The 19,573-nt window shown below is 44.0% G+C and overlaps 1 protein-coding gene across 2 annotated transcripts in view; it reads right to left on the bottom strand.

The window, feature by feature from the left end:
- ranbp10 (RAN binding protein 10) overlaps positions 1 to 19,573 on the bottom strand; it is a 118,326-nt gene that overhangs the window by 29,842 nt on the left and 68,911 nt on the right. The window contains exons 1-2 of one of the 2 annotated variants that reach the window (XM_067997838.1): positions 6,622 to 6,680; positions 1,122 to 1,289 (exon numbers count right to left, since the gene is read on the bottom strand). Coding sequence is in view for 1 of the 2 variants with exons in the window: in XM_067997837.1 (XP_067853938.1) it covers positions 1,122 to 1,289 (168 nt within the window). In the remaining variant the exon portion in view is untranslated. Of the gene's footprint in view, positions 1 to 1,121; positions 1,290 to 6,621; positions 6,681 to 19,573 lie in introns of those variants that run through there. The other variant, XM_067997837.1, reaches the window with a different exon arrangement.

The raw sequence follows: 19,573 nt of genomic DNA, 5'->3' as shown, positions 1-19,573 counted from the left end.
AAGCCCTGGCCAAGATTTTTAGGATTTGAGTAATTGCAAATACACTTGGCGTGTTCAAAAAAAAAACATTTCTCAATATTTTCTCGGTTACCTAAATCGAAGTCCTTAATTAAGAAAGTCCTATTCCTTAATTTCTACTCAGATTTACAGCGATGTTTCATTAGCTGAGGAATTGGTGCCTGAACTTTATACGGCTCATTGGGACAGTGGACAAGGTTATAAAAGATTGTTAGATTGAATAGTTTAAGGAGGGAATGTACTCTTTTCTCTTTCCCACAGCCTGCATTTAGCCAAGTTCAGACCAGGTCACACTTCTACAGCTACTGCCATTGCCAATCTGTGATCTAGTGGAGATATATTTCTGGTTTAGGTGTCAGAGCAAGTCAATTTTCCTTGATCCAGTTATCTCAAAATACTTGGGAGAAGGACAAAAAGCATTCTAACTTTAGCTGAATGACAGAGTCAGCCGGGATAGCATATTTTGAATGATCTGTTTGGAAAGTGAGAGCATCATCATTACACCTTTTAAAATAATTTTGCCACTCCAAGACAATGATGGCCATCCTCCAGTACCTTGCCCAAGTGGTCACTTTTCATGTGTGAACCTACACTGAGTACTGGCAGGCTACTTGATTGTGGAGGGGTTCACATCAGATTCTATCTGCACACTTGCAATTTATAGCAGGAGCCAATGGATGGCCAGCAAGAGCAGCAACTTCAGCAGATTTTCTCTTCTCCCGACAACCCAAAAGTACTGAGGCCAACTGTACTACAACCATCACTATCTAGGCTGAGATTAGCAGTGCAGACCAGTGATTGAAGCTGGCACTTTCCAGGTCCAGGTAGTTTAGTACCACAGCACATGACCCACTTACCCACTGAGCCATTGGAGCATAATCACACTTTGATTTTAAAAAGTAGTCAAGGATTCAACAAATAGAAACCTATATTTTTCAAGAGAGTTAAAAAGACGTGTTTACTGTGAAGGGAATGAAAGGGAAAATGTGGCATCAGTTACAAAAAATTGATATTCAGCCTGTTTTGAATTGTAAAGTAAACCTCATATGAATGGGTCCCTTAATCACATTTCATTCCAGCAGTCTTACAAGTGGCCGGCTTACCTAGGCTGTGACCATTCTTTGTGTAGAAGCAGGTGTTGTTTATGAGGTTAACGCAGCACCCAATGACATCTCCAGTGGTGAAAGTGGGACCGTAGGGCTGTCCTGTACCTGAAGAGCAGAAGGAATGTCCGTCGTCTCCATGGTAACCATATGAATGCTTGTCCCAACCTGCAAAACATGGAAAGGAGGGAAGGCAGAGTTTAAATTTGTTTCCATTAAAACAATGTGCTCAGACAAAAAGTATTGCTGCCTCCAGTCATGGACACTTTATTCATGGCAGGAGTCAGCTCTCATTCACCACCACTAATCCTGCCAATCAAATTAAATCATGCTAAACAAAAATCAGGATTTTTAACACATTTCAAAAACATGGGGTGGGGGGGTGGAGGGGGGTGGAGGGGGGGGGGAGGGGAGGAGGGGAGGAATTCAACTCAAGGCCGCCTATTTTTCCAGTGTAAAATCGGCATTAGACCTCATAATTTTGCAGCACCACCTGCCACCCCTGAACTATGCCAGAATTGCATTGGATGTGTCATATTAGCTCAGGCAATCTTTTAGTTGACTCGGGCATTTGCCTAAAACAGGCGTTAGGCTCCTTAAATATGCAAATTAAGCTCCTACGGGATTGTATGACCCCAAATGCAAAATTCAGGTCCAAATAGGCAGACCTCGGGCTGCAAAAATGCCACCTAGCTGTGCCTGACCAGCGATCCAAGATACTGCTGGAGGCTGCTCAAAAGAAAAGTCGCAGGAAATATCTGTTTTTATTTTTGTGGGCTCAGGAAAAGCACAGTGCTCCTCCTGGGCCCCCCAAAAAACTCAGGCTAGCAGACAGCACGTTTGAGGACCCCCGATATCAACTCTGCCTCCCCCCACCGCAATCCCGGCTCAGCATAGGAATTAGTCAATTTCCCACCCTCCATGATTGCCAAGCTGCGGCAAGGCACCCCGTTTCGCACCCGCAGCATTTAAACTAGGCCTAAAACTGAAGCTGAATCTGGCTCAGACCTCAGGCTGGCCTGAAGGACATAGCTGCCAGACTGGACCTGCAGCAGGTGGTGAGAGAACCAACACAAGGGAAAAACCTACTTGACCTCGTCCTCACCAATCTACCTATCGCAGATGCATCTGTCTATGACGGTATTGGTAGGAATGACCACCGCACAGTCCTTGTGGAGACGAAGTCCTGTCCGTCCAACATACTGTGTGGCACTACCACCGTGCTAAATGGGATAGATTCAGAACAGATCTAGCAGCTCAAAACTGGGTATCCATGAGGCACCGTGGGCCATTAGCAGCAGCAGAATTGTATTCCAGCACAATCTCATGGCCCGGCATATCCCTCACTCTACCATTACCAACAAGCCAGGGGATCAACCCTGGTTCAACGAGGAGTGTAGAAGAACATGCCAGGAGCAACACCAGGCGTACCTAAAAACGAGGTGCCAACCTGGTGAAGCTACAACACAGGATTACATGCATGCTAAACAGCGGAAGCAACATGCTATGGACAGAGCTACCAATGGATCAGATCAAAGCTCTGCAGTCCTGCCGCATCCAGTCGTTAATGGTGGTGGACAATTAAACAGCTAACGGGAGGAGGAGGCTCCGTGAACATCCCCACCCTCAATGATGGCAGAACCCAGCACATGAATACAAAGACAAGGCTGAAGCATTTGCAACCATCTTCAGCCAGTGCTATCAAGTGGCACTTACTCACCAATCACCGATGCTCAGTTTGGGTTCCGCCAGGACTACTCGGCTCCAGACCTCATTACAGCTGTGGTCCAAACAAGGACAAAAGAGCTGAATTCCAGAGGTGAGGTGAGAGTGACTGCCCTTAACATCAAACCAGCATTTGACCAAGTGTGGCATCAAGGAGCCCTAGTAAAATTGAAATCAAATGGGAATCAGGGGGAAAACTCTCCAGTGGCTGGAGTCATACCTAGCACAAAGGAAGATGGTAGTGGTTGTTGGAGGCCAATCTCAGCCCCAGGACATTGCTGCAGGAGTTCCTCAAGGCCCAACCATCTTCGGCTGTTTCATCAATGACCTTCCCTTCATCATAAGGTCAGAAGTGGGGATGTTCGCTGATCATTCCACAGTGTTCAGTTCCATTCTCAATCCCTCAGATAATCAAGCAGTCTATGCCCACATGCATCAAGACCTGGACAACATCCAGGCTTGGGCTGATAAGTGGCAAGTAACATTCCGCTACACAAGTGCCAGGCAATGACCATCTCCAACAAGAGAGAGTCTAACCACCTCCCCTTGACATTCAATGGCATTACCATCGCCAAATCCCCCACCATCAACATCCTGGGGATCACCATTGACCAGAAACTAAACTGGACCAGCCACATAAATACTGTGGCTACAAGTGCAGGTCAGAGGCTGGGTATTCTGCGGCGAGTGACTCACCTCCTGACTCTCCAAAGCCTTGCCACCATCTACGAAGCACAAGTCAGGAGTGTGATGGAATACTCTCCACTTGCCTGGATGAGTGCAGCTCCAACAACACTTAAGAAGCTCGACACCATCCAGGACAAAGCAGCCCGCTTGATTGGCACCCGATCCACCACCTTAAACATTCATTCCATCCACCACCAGCGCACTGTGGCTGCAGTGTGTACCATCTACAAGACGCACTGCAGCAACTCGCCAAGGCTTCTTCGCTAGCACCTCCCAAACCCACGACCTCTACCACCTAGAAGGACAAGGGCAGCAGGCACATGAGAACACCACCACCTGCATGTTCTCCTCCAAGTCACACACCATCCTGATTTGGAAATATATCGCAGCCCCTTCATCGTCGCTGGGTTAAAATCCTGGAACTCCCTACCTAACAGCACTGTGGGAGAACCTTCACCACATGAACTGCAGCAGTTCAAGACGGTGGCTCACCAACACCTTCTCAAGGGCAATTAGGGATGGGCAATAAATGCTGGTCTTGCCAGTGACGTCCACATCCCATGAATGAATAAAAAAAAAACTTTGCACCCGTTTTGGGCACAAGTCGAATTTCTTGGCAACAGAATGCCTAGAAGCAATAACCGTGAACTCTTGGTAGACCTCGAGGAAATGCAAGTTAGTCACAAAGCACACCGAATACACATACAATTGACAGGTCCAGATTCAATTTAAATATTTTGAAAATAATCTGAGATTTTGTAATGCTTCAATTGAGTAATGGAGATGGAGAAGTTAACTTTCCATGCATAGAAAGAGGAGTATGCCACAGTCTCGATAAAATCTATTTCAATTGTTGTGAGGGCAGAAGTACGGCTATGGTAGGAAAATGGCAACCATTACTGTTTTTTTGCCGCAGCAGTCACCTTTTTTTCCCTCCTGCTGCTGAATCTGTCCTCCAATGGAATGAGAGTTACTTCACCAACAAAGGTACTGCCCGTGTTACGTATGGTGCTCTGCGATACTCACGAAGGTGGCACAAGGTACAAAGCGGTCAGTTTGCAGTTACAGGTTTCAGGAGTGTTGGGCAGAAATAGTGAGAATAGCAAACCAAAAATTAGTATTTACACCAATTCTTTCACAAGCAAGGCGAAATCTCGAGTAATTAAGCCAAGTACATTAAGGACTATTGCACAGCAGCCATTATAAACAGGAAACATGTCTCAATGAGTGAGAATTTTTTTTACTCAAAAGGACAGGAACTTGAAGCACCCTTTTAAAATGAGTGCTTCAACCACATATGGTGTGGTACTGCATCAATAACTTTGGTTTGTTCCAAGGCTCGTTAATCAGCTCTTTCTCCTTACTCCACACAGAAACGAAGTATTGACACATTGCAGCCATCACACCAGAATGTTGTCAGCTAGGTTTGGATTCTTGTACAACTGAAAACTAGGTTCAAACTCGTGTCGGTGACCACTGGGGTAGGTCATGATTGCATCATGGACCTCTGTAATCTTTCTTGATATTGAATATTTAATTGAGTCAATGAATTAACCATGTACATCTTATTTTATAAAACAATTCGTGTGTTGCAAGACATTTTGCCAGACAATACTTCTATAAAGTTTTCACGCAGAAATATTTTGTTACCAAACTGGAATCATGAGTGAGAAAACAAAATACTGTGACCATTTAAGAGCTGAAGAGCAACTTTTCTCCAATAATCCATTCACGTCACAGTTACAGTATGGGCCACTCAACATAAATGGTTGTACTGTGCAGTATTTGCCGACCAATTCATTCCATTATCGGTGAGAGTCACAGACAGTAATCCCTTTATTGGTCTCTGCAGCCCAAATTAAAAGCTGCAGCATCTTGCTTTAAAATAACTGGTCAATTTCAGGTCAGTTTCATATGTTCAAAAGCAAATCAACACCACACGTCACTACACACACAGACTCAACAGCAGGAAGGAAATAAACAAGCAAGTATCGTCTATGCTTCGCCCACGAACAGTCAAGCTGAAAATATGCCATTACTTCAGACACATACTACAGAACAGAATGATCCTACCCCAATACCAATAATAAGTAACTCTTGACTGCAGCAATAGTGCAGGTTTAACCTGAAACTGAGGATGTACAAAACTAAAATTACAAGCCAGCAGAGTTCATAGTATAATGATTATATATGGGAGAGGAAGGAAAAAGAGGAGAAAGGGAAGATATAAACAATTAGATGTCAGGTTCCTTGCATTTGTTTCTTGCACCTGACATTGCTATTAATTTGGTCAGAAAATAACATATACAGACATTATATAAAATCAAAGTTCTTTACTGGGTCTGAGCGGCAACTACAAAATTTAATTCAAGCCCATCTTACTGGGCAGAGAAAGATAGAAAATAGTGATCAAGACAGAGACATATACTTACATAATGTCTCATCATATTGCAAAGAGGTTCACACACAATTAATTATTCTGAAGTGCAGTTACGACCGTTAACATGACACCAAATTTATACATGGCAAGATCCCACAAACAGCAGATCGGGTGAATTATGAGTTTGTTTGTTTTTAGTGATGTTACGATTGTTGGAAAAATGTTTACCATGTCACCAAGAAAACACCCTGTTCTTCTTCAAAGATCTCATCGCACTATTTAATGTCACTCAAACAAGGAAATAGGGTCTTGGATTAACATCTCATTAAAAGGATCACACCTCTGACAACATAGCATTCTCAAAAATGCCCTGAATGTCTCAAGTTTGAACCTATAGTCTTCTGTCTCGGAGGCAAGACTGCTACCAACTAGGCTAAATGGAAATTTAAGGCTATACAATCATAACCAAGCGCATAATCAAGGAGAATTAACTGCAACAATGGGTCCATTTGCTGTACCGGAATTCACTCAGTTCTACAGCTACAATCTCATGGTCTTCACTTCTGAAGAACCAAGTGTAAACTTCACTCAAGATAGCTGTCTATATAACCGATAGACAAGCATTTGCTGTAACTAAAAAGGAGCTAGGCAGATAGCCGCTCCAATGTACTTTTAAAAGGCAACGAGGCCACACAAGTTGAGAATTACCGGGTGGACTAATAACTGTCAGCCTCCTGTAATAGATCTCAAATACGGTACAGTGCTTGTTGCTGTTAGACTAAACTGAACATATTAACGTAGACACAGTGTACAAAGAGTCTAGTCACAAGATGATGAAAGGTGTCCGATTACACAGTCCAATACAAACACTCTTCACAGTCGGCTAAATATAACTCCTGACCAAATTAGTACTTATTAGCCGCAGCAATGGAGCTCTGCTGCAGTGTGACATTAATAAAACCGCCTCATGCCCTTATACTCCACTTGATACCACTACATGTCAACAAATTCACTGCCCAGGGAGAGGGCTCAGGAAGCAGTACATTCCAGTCCGGGTCCACATTTCCTCCATCAACAATGTAGCACTGTAAGAAGCTGACTGAGGATCCCTTATTACTATACCGGTCAGTGTCAATCTGCTTTAAATCAATCACAGAACTGCAAAAACCCAAACCCTCTGCATTCATTTCTCAAAAAGGAGCCCATTTTAAATCATGTTCTCAGGCTCATATGCTGGCATGTAGGCATTAATACTCACAAGAAACTGCTGCATTTTAAGAACTGAGCATAAAATGTCAAGCATGCAAATGTACCTCTTGAAAAGGTCACGTGCTGATCCATCTACAAATTGCTTTGTATGAATGTGAAACGTTCCCTTCTGGACTAGGGGACATGCAGTGAACTGAAGCAGTTCCCCAGCTCAGAACTTGTGTGTTCAGATATTACAGCTGCATCATAAACCAATTTTCATTTTTCAAGGTTGTAGTACCACAAGAGATCTGTAATTAGGCCTGAATAACATTTGATGATATTTCCTTGGCCTTGGAGTTAATCTTTTCATCCATTCTCTTGCCTGCACACTGCTGGATGTGTAGGCATTTGTAGAAGTTTCCAAAAACTACTGCAAATGGGGTTAGATTCAGCATAATTTATATGAACCTTGTTCCTTCTGCAGATCATCTTTTACGCAACAGGCTCAAGGGGCTAAACTCCTGTTCCTGTGTTTCCAAAGTTTCTGTTTTCATTTCAATCTAATTTCCAAGTTGTTTGGGCCCCTCTACACCATACATCACTCATTGATGGAGAGAAAGGGCAACTAATCTACTCCTATACCTTTGGCAGGTAAGAGAGATTAAAATAGTAACATACCTCTTTGGAAAGATACATGGTACATCCCTTATTACAACAACATCAATGCACTGTAACTTTGTTGACTAGTTCTTAAATCAAAAAAGTTTACTTCAAACTCCCCCAATGGCTCAGTGGGTAGTTGCATCTTTGAACGTGTTACTGACTCGGAGACTAGGAAGGTTCCAGCTTCAATTCGTATTTTGTGCTTAGTTTGCTGATCTCAGTTGTGGAGATGACGGGGATGACTTCTGTGTTCTTGGGTTAAAGGGGCGGGGGAGGGAGGAGGGGAGGAAAAACAGGGATCTTGGTCCTAATCACTATCCAGTGGTCCATGTGCATATGTGGATATTGAGTGAAGACAGGATCAGGATCAGCTATAATGCCCCTACAGGTGTATAAGTGCCAGGTGAGAACAGGATCGAGCTTGGCTGTGATGCTCCGTACCTAGCCTCAAAAATGAAGAACGACTATACCCAAATTGCATGCAACACCCACCGTCTGGTGCTCATACACAAAATAAAGAATGGCAACTTTGGTAAAGCTCCAGAGATATCTGGAACCTTAACCCACCGAGTCAACAATGTCTGGAGAGAGGGACAGGAAAAGGAGTTCACTTCATTCCAGGCAGTGTACAGAGAAATCCATCAGGTTTACATATGGATATGTGCTGGTCAAACTACTCCCAAAATCCCACAAAATGGTCCCAACATTTGTCAGACACTGGTGCATTTCCCTGCACTTGCTAAAATTAAATTGAATTTGTTCTTAGGCTGGCCTCTTGTTGGACTAAATGTCACAGAATGGAGTAACTTGCCTCGCAGAAAACACAATTCAATTAAATTTACACTTTTTTTAGATAAATCTTTCTGCTCAATATTAGTGCTCAAGAATGGAACACATTGACATTCTTGTACCCATTGACAGCATGAGCACTTTCAGGTAAGTCAGTGCATGGAGGGATGTGAGTAGCAACCACAAAGATGTCCACAGCCCACACTTCCCCATTTGAAGTGCAAAAGAACTGGGAGGCGGGTAAAATATTATATATATGTCATACACACACACACACACACACACACACACACACACACTGTAATGATGGCCAATGGAATACTGCAGGAGCAGTTTGCAATTATGGATACATGCAGATTATCATGAGACTAGAAACTGCTCAATTCCCAAGTTGGTCATTTGAAACAGATAGTTTATCTGTAAACAAAAGAATATGGGGGAAATAAACCAAAGATCTGTTTTCTTATTACTTTTCCGTATATGTGGGCTTGATGTAGATGCTGCATGTAATTTGAGATGGTAGTAGGGAAAGCAGGGAAATTAAACATTACATTTGTGGACTCCTCAAGTTAGGCTGTCTGGAGTGGGTCATTCCATTTCACCCAATACATTTCACTCTCCTATACAGGCCACTCCATTGCAGTATGATCAGTTCAAGTATCCTTGTGTCTTCAGCAGCTTGGGAAAAAAATCAAGCAAGGCACAGGAGCAGAATTTAATCTACATCTGCACCTGCTGCTCTATCTTCCTGTATCACCAAAAATTGCAAGAGATCCAACTGCTGATGGATTTAACTTCAGTTTCCGTATACTTGCAGTACTTGAGGCGGTGTAAAGTCATAAGAAACCACGGGAATTGTGGTCACTGGGCTGAACATTGTGTTGCATTATAGGAATTTATGTCAGTATAATACTGTTGAAATGCACAGTGAAGTCAAACCTTAGAAGAACTCTTAGACTCACCACAACTAAAGCATGACTATGCAACCCAGAGGTACACAAACAGCTGATCCTACGCAGAGCACAATGCATGATGTGCAACAAGCCCACATTCAGACAGGAGGAAGCTAAGGGTATGTGATTTTCAGGTGCAAGAGATTTGACTGAAGCAGGCGTAGAGACTATGTGCAAAACAGTGATAGATTACCATGTAATCTTCTCATGTTAACCTTGTGTCTGTTGAGGTGACTACAGGGGAAAAACACAAGCAGTGGAGGACAGTGCTAAGACAGGACTTGAAAACCAGTTCCACTGAGACCTGAGCAGAATCAAATGCGAGTCCCTCTGACATCAGTGGGATGTCATTCCTATGATGAAACATTGGCCAAAGGGTCATAAGATTTCATTCCAGAGGTTGAAGTAGACCACAGGAGCTTTAGAGCCTTCTATGGCAGATTACAACCAATTTTAAATGTCTTTCTTCTTTACCCCACCTACCCCACCCAACAACTTGATGTCAAAAAAGTAGCATGGGTTAACGCACAACAATGCAGCAAGTGGCAGTTCTGAAACTCTTCTGCTTCTTGGGCAGCATGAATCCAGCCGTCACCAAAGCACCCTCTCAAGTTCTGCACCAGCTGGCACTGAAAGGGGTAATGACCTAATAAACCTGGTTTTGTTTAGTAACCGTTTCAAAACACAAGCTTACAAAAGAATTATCAGTAACTTTGATATCTTCAGGTAACAATGACAGCCAATATTATCGGAACTAGCTTGGGGGGAGCCCTGAGCTGACTGACTGAATTAACACATGCAGTGAAGGTGACCTCACCCCAGATTACTGGCTGAACCTCTGCTGATGTTTACTGAACTCCCTTAACTTTAACAGGGTATTTCCTCTCAAGAAGGCATCTGTACTCAGATTAAACTATCATAAAGCAGAAATGCAGGGGAGGAGAAATAGATGCCCTCTGAAAATCCTGACAAACTGGATTCATGTAGAAATTGAAATGGACCATGCACTTTCAAAATAGAAATCTTAAACCAAGCAAAGTTATTCCAACTCTCATTTATTGCCCTTTCCCACTAAATCCAAGTCCTAAAGTGCTGAAAACAAATACCTGACTACATCACTGGTGGATTGGAAGGAGAAGTTTGACCTAGAAACAAACCCAAGATAAAAAAGAACTAGTGTTGTCACTGTATAATCATTTCAGCTTTAACTCAGTTCTGATAAAGGGAACTCACCGAAAATATCTTTTCTCTTTACAAATTCTAACTGACCTGCTGCATATTTCCTGCATTTTCTGTTTTTATTTCAGATTCCCAGCATTTGCAGTTTTTCCTTTTTTATTTTAGCTATAACCCCTTTCCTACTGTAAGACTTAGTATATACTATCAAGAAGCAAGTAAACAGGAATCTCCAGAGCTTTGTGATTGCATTCATGTATTAAGTCCTATTTTTGTTCTAAAATTAAAAAGTTGGAATGGTGCAATATCCACTTACTCTTTAAAAAAACAGAAAATGCTGGAAATACAGAGCCGATCCATCATATCTGAAGAAAGAAAAGTTGTTCAGATAGAGACCCTTTGTCAGAACCATTCTGAAGGGGTCCCTACCCAAAATGTTAACTCACCTTTTCACTTTTTAGATGATGAATCGTTTGTATATTTCCAGCATTTTAATTTTTTTTAAAATTTCAGATTTTCAACATTTTCAGATTTTCTTTTTATCTACTCTTCCTCCAACATCCAGTTAGAGTTAAATTTGAGCCCAATACTGCACATAGTATTCTTTTAGAGATCTTACTGAAGTTTTATATGGGATTATCAATACCTCCTGGCCTTTATGTGGAGATGCCAGTGATGGACTGGGGTTGACAATTGTAAACAATTTTACAACACCAAGTTATAGTCCAACAATTTTATTTGAAAATCACAAGCTTTCAGAGGCTTCCTCCTTCCTCAGGTGAATGTCAAGAAATCTTCGAACCTTTCGCATTTATAAATCACAGAACAATACCTGGTGATTACAGATAATCTTTCCAACTGCCCGTTGCCAAGGCAATCAAAGTGTTCAGACAGCGAAGTGTTACCTACAGGACCACCGAATATACAAACAACAAAAAAAAACAGAGAGAGGCAGAAACATAGAAACATCCGGAAGGAAGAGAAAGACAGCAAATGACCCGTTATATTAAAAACAGGTAACATTTGTTCGCTGGTGGGGTTACATGTAGCGTGATATGAACCCAAGATCCCGGTTGAGGCCGTCCTCATGGGTGCGGAACTTGGCTATCAATTTCTGCTCGACGATTTTGCGTTGTCGTGTGTCTCGAAGGCCGCCTTGGAGTACGCTTACCCGAAGGTCGGTGGCTGAATGTCCTTGACTGCTAAAGTGTTCCCCGACTGGGAGGGAACCCTCCTGTCTGGCGATTGTTGCGCGGTGTCCGTTCATCCGTTGTCGCAGTGTCTGCATGGTCTCGCCAATGTACCATGCTCCGGGGCATCCTTTCCTGCAACGTATGAGGTAGACAACGTTGGCCGAGTCACAGGAGTATGAACCATGTACCTGGTGGGTGGTGTCCTCTCGTGTGATGGTGGTATCTGTGTCGATGATCTGGCATGTCTTGCAGAGGTTACCGTGGCAGGGTTGTGTGGTGTCGTGGCCTTTATGTTCTGTACCTCTTGTGATAACCAAGAATTCCATCAGCTCTTTTTTAAATGGCCTCATCAACCTGAGGTGCTGCCTTTAATGTCCTATGAACCGGTAACCCCAAATACCTCTGCTCTTCCACAGTTTCTGGGCCTACTTACATTCAGAGTACAATTACTTTTGTTATTTTTTTACTAAAATGCATCACCTTATATTTACCGGCATTGAATTCCATTGGTCACTTGTTAGCCTACTTTCCCATGTTATCAATATCCCTTTGCAGTTTGCTTTGATATTCTAAAGAATTAACTGTACCTCCTAGTTTGGTATCATCTAGAAATTTCAATACCACTCCCTCTAGGTCTATATTTAAATCATTGATATATACAGTGAACAGAAGTGGTCCCAGGCTGACCCTTGTGGGTCGCCACTACCCACTTTCAACCACTTTGAAAAATTGCCCCATCTCCTATTCTGTTTTCTCCTTCTAACTAATTTTTAATGCAGTTGGTTTCCTAATTTTCTAACAATCTCCCATGTGGTACCTTGTCAAAAGCTTGCCTAAAGTCCAAGAATACTACATCTATTGCATTCTCCCCACCTACCATGCCTGTTACCTCCTCAAAGAATTCCATGAGGTTTGTCAAGCACAAATGTCTCTTTTAAAATCCATGCTAGCTATTTCTAACTCTTTTCTCTTTATCTAGCTAGGTGGTAATTGCATCCTTAATTGAAGACTAAAATTTTCCCTGCTACAGGTGTTATACTAACTGGCATGTAACTAGTCAGATTAGCTCGGTTTCCCTTTTTAAAAATGGGTACTACATTGGCCACTTTCCACCCCTCCAGCAAACATCTACACCCAAAATATAATTTCTAGGGCCTCTGCAATTTCCTGCAGCAGGATCCTCGGATGTATCCTCTCAGGCCCTGGCATTTTATCTTCCGTTAGCTAAAATTTTCTCTTTATCCATCTTGATATCGCTCCCCATGTCTGTGGTGAGAGTAGGGTTTTACCATATTGGGGGATACATCTTCTTGCAGCTAGCAGTGAGATGTGAACTAGCATGTACATCTCAGGTAGATTTTGCATTCCTGAGGACTGACCTAGCAGACAGGGAAGTGGATCAGAGGGGACAACAATTCTGGTCATGGCCTTTGTCGTAACCTGGAGCGCTTCTCACAATGGTTGGATTGCAGGGCAGGACCAGAAAGTGTGTATAAGTGTATCTATCTGGCCACACCCTCTCCTGGATTTATCCAACAGGGAGGGGTAGAATTTATGATGGCAAATGTGAAAAGCTTTCTGGACTTTTCACCTTGTTCATAATACTTTGTTCTGGTGAACTGGATTAGCTTCTCTGCACCCATGGACACAGATTATTTAGCTTTCCTCTAACCTGAATTAGAGCCCTTTCTATGCTATCTTACCTCTGTCCTTCATTTTGGGTCACTTGATCCATTATTTTGCATGCAAAAACTCTTTGTTTTCAGAACATTTAGTGCTTCATGGCTGCAGTGCAGTAATTATATGACCCCCTAAGGACTGCCTTAAAGTTCAGGGATACTTCAAGTTCTTCATTCTCTGATACACACAGCAAGTTGTGTTCACATGCAAATTGGAAATGTTGCGTTGCCAATAGGAGCAGACTCCAGGTGTCAGCATTGAGGCTGTGGCAGAAAGCTAGCCAGAGTGAGCTTGGCATGCTCCAAGATAGCAATAAGTCCTAGTTCACAACTATGGACTCTAGACAGCTACAGTTGCTTCACAGAGAAGTAATCTATAATAAAGTATGCCTCGTGTATTTGAATAAAATGTGAATCCTCTCCCTGTGGGATGCAAGACCCACTAAGTATCCACAAGGCCAAGGTTTTTGTATTGTGCCCTGGTTGTTATGGCCAACTGCCCTTGATACCTTGTATCTGCTGGAAGATGTCTTGTGGATTGAGCATGCAATTCAGATCCCCATCTATTATCATCATTGGAGGGGCAGGGGGCAACTGTGAGGGAATTTGTTGTGTGGTGGTATCTCTATTCAGGAGCATTGATGATTAGCACTGTAATCCTTTCCCCTGTTTTGCAAAGAATGGAGCAGCTGTCTTCTCTAGGGATGGTGGTCTCTAGAGTGAAGGAATAGTGTATGTTAATTGCCACCACTTTGTTCTTTGAGAAGCGCGAGATGGCCAACATGTGGCCCAATCAGCGGCCTTATAAGTATTTTAAATTCCAGTAGGGAGAGATGGATTTCCTGCAAGATTGCCACTTCAAATTGCTCCTTTTTATGGTAGGTCAGAATTTTATTTTTTTTCTGATTGGGTGGTTTATCATGATATCATAGTAGGTACAGCACAGGAGGAGGCCATTCAGCCCATTGTGCTGGCTCTTTGAAAGAGTTATCCACTCAGTTCCATTCCCCTGCTCTTTCCCCAGAGCTCTGTAAATTTTCTTCAAGTATTTATCCAATTCCTTTTTGAATGTTACAATTTAATATGCTTCCACCACCCGTTCAGGCAGTGCATTCCGGATCATTACAACTCGCTGCGTAAAAAAATGTTTCCTCATGTCGCCTCTGGCTCTTTTGCCAATCATCTTAAATCTGTGACTTCTGGTTACCGGCCCTTCTACCACTGGAAATAGTTTCTCCTTATTTACTCTGACAAAACCATTCATGATTTTGAACACCTCTATCAAATCTCCTCTTAATCTTCTCTGTTCTGAGAACAACCCCAGCTTGTCCAGTCTCTCCACAAAACTGAAGTCCCTCATCCCTGGTATCATTCTAGTAAATCTGTTCTGCACCCTTTCCAAGGCCTTGACATCCTTCTTAAAGTGTAGTGCCCAGAATTGAACATAATACGCCAGCTGAGGCCTAACCAGTGTTTTATAAAGATTTAGCATACCTTCTTTGCTTTTGTACTCTATGCCTCTATTATTAATGTAAGGACTCTTACAACACCAGGTTACAGTCCAACAATTTTATTTTAAAATCACAAGCTTTCGGAGATTATCCCCTTCGTCAGGTGAATGAGTGGAAGGTTCTCAAATCGCATATCTTATATTAGGCTGGGACAGCATCACACCAATCAAAAGGTGTCGTTGTTGTTCAAACAGACCAGTCACGGAGAACAGCACGTCCCAGTACACTGGATATACATTGTGTCAATTACACAGACAGAAAGAAAGAGACCCAAATGGCAGAGAGAGAGAGAATATTAAAACACATAACTTTTTTTTCCCCTTTTTGCTGGTGGGGTTACGTGTAGCGTGACATGAACCCAAGATCCCGGTTGAGGCCGTCCTCATGGGCGCGGAACTTGGCTATCAACTTCTGCTCGACGATTTTGCGTTGTCGTGTGTCTCGAAGGCCGCCTTGGAGAACGCTGACCCGAAGATCGGTGGCTGAATGTCCTTGACTGCTAAAGTGTTCCCCGACTGGGAGGGAACCCTCCTGTCTGGCAATTGTTGCGCGGTGTCCGTTCATCCGTTGTCGCAGTGTCTGCATGGTCTCGCCAATGTACGATGCTCCGGGGCATCCTTTCCTGCAACGTATGAGGTAGACAACGTTGGCCAAGTCACAGTAGTATGAACCACGTACCTGGTGGGTGGTGTCCTCTCGTGTGATGGTGGTATCCGTGTCGATGATCTGGCATGCCTTGCAGAGGTTGCCGTGGCAGGGTTGTGTGGTGTCGTGGACGCTGTTCTCCTGAAAGCTGGGTAATTTGCTGCGAACGATGGTCTGTTTGAGGTTGGGTGGCTGTTTGAAGGCGAGTGGTGGAGGCGTGGGGATGGCCTTAGCGAGGTGTTCGTCGTCATCGATGACATGTTGCAGGCTGCGGAGAACATGGTGTAGTTTCTCCGCTCCGGGGAAGTACTGGACGACGAAGGGTACTCTGGTTGCGTACCGTGTTTGTCTTCTGAGGAGGTCTATGCGATTCTTCGCTGTGGTCCGTCGGAACTGTCGATCGACAAGTCGAGCGTCATATCCCATTCTTACAAGGGCGTCTTTCAGCGTCTGTAGGTGTCCATCGCGTTCCTCCTCGTCTGAGCAGATCCTGTGTATTCGTAGGGCCTGTCCAAAGGGGATGGCCTCTTTGACGTGGTTGGGGTGGAAGCTGGAAAAGTGGAGCATCGTGAGGTTGTCTGTGGGCTTGCGGTAGAGTGAGGTGCTGAGGTGCCCGTCTTTGATGGAGATTTGTGTGTCCAAGAAAGAAACCGATTCTGAGGAGTAGTCCATGGTGAGTTTGATGGTGGGATGGAACTTGTTGATGTTATTGTGTAGTCTCTTCAGTGATTCTTCGCCGTGGGTCCATAGGAAGAAAATGTCGTCGATGTATCTGGTGTATAGCATTGGTTGGAGATCCTGTGCAGTGAAGAAGTCGTGCTCGAACTTGTGCATGAAAATGTTGGCGTATTGGGGTGTGAATTTGGTCCCCATGGCTGTTCCGTGTGTTTGGGTAAAGAACTGGTTATCGAAGGTGAAGACATTGTGATCCAGGATGAAGCGGATGAGTTGTAGGATGGCGTCTGGAGATTGGCTGTTGTTGGTGTTGAGTACTGAGGCTGTTGCAGCGATGCTGTCATCGTGGGGGATACTGGTGTAGAGTGCCGAGACGTCCATCGTGGTGAGAAGTGTTCCTGGTTCAACTGGTCCGTGGGTGCTGAGTTTTTGTAGGAAGTCTGTAGTGTCGCGACAGAAGCTGGGGGTTCCCTGTACGATGGGTTTCAGGATGCCCTCGGCGTATCGAGAGAGGTTCTCACACAGGGTTCCGTTGCCTGATACGATAGGACGTCCGGGTGTGTTGGCTTTGTGTATCTTTGGGAGGCAGTAGAAGTCTCCCACGCGGGGAGTACGTGGGATGAGAGCACGTAGGATGCTTTGAAGGTCTGGATCGAAGGTCTTGATCAGTTTGTTGAGCTGGTGGGTGTGTTCTTTGGTCGGATCTGCGGGTAACTGTCTGTAGTGTTCCTGGTTGTCCAGTTGTCGGTATGCTTCTTTGCAATCGTCCGTTCTGTTCTGTATGACAATGGCTCCTCCTTTGTCCGCTGGTTTGATGACTATGTTGCGGTTGGTCTTGAGAGCGTTGATGGCGTTGCGTTGTGCTCGGGTGACATTCTGGACTGTCTTGTGAGTGCGGCTGATGAACCTTCGTCGTCCAGTACTTCCCCGGAGCGGAGAAACTACACCATGTTCTCCGCAGCCGTCAACATATCATCGATGACGACGAACACCTCGCTAAGGCCATCCCCACGCCTCCACCACTCTCCTTCAAACAGCCACCCAACCTCAAACAGACCATCGTTCGCAGCAAATTACCCAGCTTTCAGGAGAACAGCGTCCACGACACCACACAACCCTGCCACGGCAACCTCTGCAAGGCATGCCAGATCATCGACACGGATACCACCATCACACGAGAGGACACCACCCACCAGGTACATGGTTCATACTACTGTGACTTGGCCAACGTTGTCTACCTCATACGTTGCAGGAAAGGATGCCCCGGAGCATCGTACATTGGCGAGACCATGCAGACACTGCGACAACGGATGAACGGACACCGCGCAACAATTGCCAGACAGGAGGGTTCCCTCCCAGTCGGGGAACACTTTAGCAGTCAAGGACATTCAGCCACCGATCTTCGGGTCAGCGTTCTCCAAGTCGGCCTTTGAGACACACGACAACGCAAAATCGTCGAGCAGAAGTTGATAGCCAAGTTCCGCACCCATGAGGACGGCCTCAACCGGGATCTTGGGTTCATGTCACGCTACACGTAACCCCACCAGCAAAAAGGGGAAAAAAAAGTTATGTGTTTTAATATTCTCTCTCTCTCTGCCATTTGGGTCTCTTTCTTTCTGTCTGTGTAATTGACACAATGTATATCCAGTGTACTGGGACGTGCTGTTCTCCGTGACTGGTCTGTTTGAACAACAACGACACCTTTTGATTGGTGTGATGCTGTCCCAGCCTAATATAAGATATGCGATTTGAGAACCTTCCACTCATTCACCTGACGAAGGGGATAATCTCCGAAAGCTTGGTGATTTTAAAATAAAATTGTTGGACTATAACCTGGTGTTGTAAGATTCCTTACATTTGTCCACCCCAGTCCATCACTGGCATCTCCACATCATGTCTATTAATAAAGACCAGGATCCAATATGCTTTTTTAACAGCCTTCTCAACTTGTCCTGCCACGTTCAAAGATTTGTGTACATGCACCCCCACGTCACTCTGTTCCTGCGCTCCCTTTAAAATTGTATCATTTAGTTTATATTGCCTCTCCTCATTCTTCCTACCAAAATGTATCTCTTCACACTTCTCTGCATTAAATTTCATTTGCCATGTATCAGCCCATTGCACCAGTCTGTCTATGTCCTCCTGTTACTATCCTCCACATTGTTTACTACATTTCCGAGTTTCTTGTCACCTGCAAACTTTGAAATTATATCCTCTATACCCAAGTCCAGGTCATTAATATATATCAAAAAGAGCAGTGGTCCTAATACCGACCCCTGGGGAACACCACTGTATACTTCTCTCCAGTCTGAAAAACAACCGTTCACCACTACTCTCTGCTTTTTGTCCCTTAGCGAATTTTGTATCCGCGCTGCCACTGTCCCTTCAATCCCATGGGCTTCAATTTTGCTAACAAGTCTATTATGTGGTATTTTATCAAATGCCCTTTGAAAGTCCATATACACATCAACCACCGCACTACCCTCATCCACCTTCTCTATTACTTCATCAAAGAACTCAATCAAGCGAGTGGTTATGATCTGGAATGCGCTGCCTGAAAGGGTGGTGGAGGCAGATTCAATCGTGGCTTTCAAAAGAGAATTGGATAAATACTTGAAAGGAAAAAATTTGCAGGACTACGGCAAAAGGGCGGCGGAGTGGGACTAACTGGATTGCTCTTGCAAAGAGCCTGCACAGGCTCGATGGGCTAAATGGCCTCCTTCTGTGCTGTAACCATTCTATGATAAGTTAGTCAAACACAATTGTCCTTTAACAAATCCGTGTTGATTTTCATTTATTAGCCCATACTTTTCAAAGTGCCAATTAATTTTGTCTCGGGTTACTGTCTCTAAAAGTTTCCCCACCGCCAACGTTAGGCTGGCTGGCCTGTAATTACTGGTTTTATCACTCTCTCCTTTTTTGAACAGGGATGTAACATTTGCAATCCTCCAGTCCTCTGGCACAGTCCCCATATCTATGGGGGGTTAGAAGATTGTGGCCAGAGCCGCCGCAATTTCCACCCTTACTTCCCTCAGTAACTTAGGATGCATCCCATCTGGACTGGGTGACTTTTCTACTTTGAGTACTGCCAATCTTTTAAGTACCTCCTCTTTATCTATTTTTATCCTATCCAATATTGCTACTACCTTATTGTTCCAGAGGCCGCGTCCTCTCTAGTGAAGACC

Source organism: Heptranchias perlo, chromosome 16 (genome assembly GCF_035084215.1).
Source record: "Heptranchias perlo isolate sHepPer1 chromosome 16, sHepPer1.hap1, whole genome shotgun sequence".
NCBI lineage: Eukaryota > Metazoa > Chordata > Chondrichthyes > Hexanchiformes > Hexanchidae > Heptranchias > Heptranchias perlo.
Note: the sequence above shows the minus strand (reverse complement) of the source record. Positions and strands in the feature narration are given on the sequence as shown.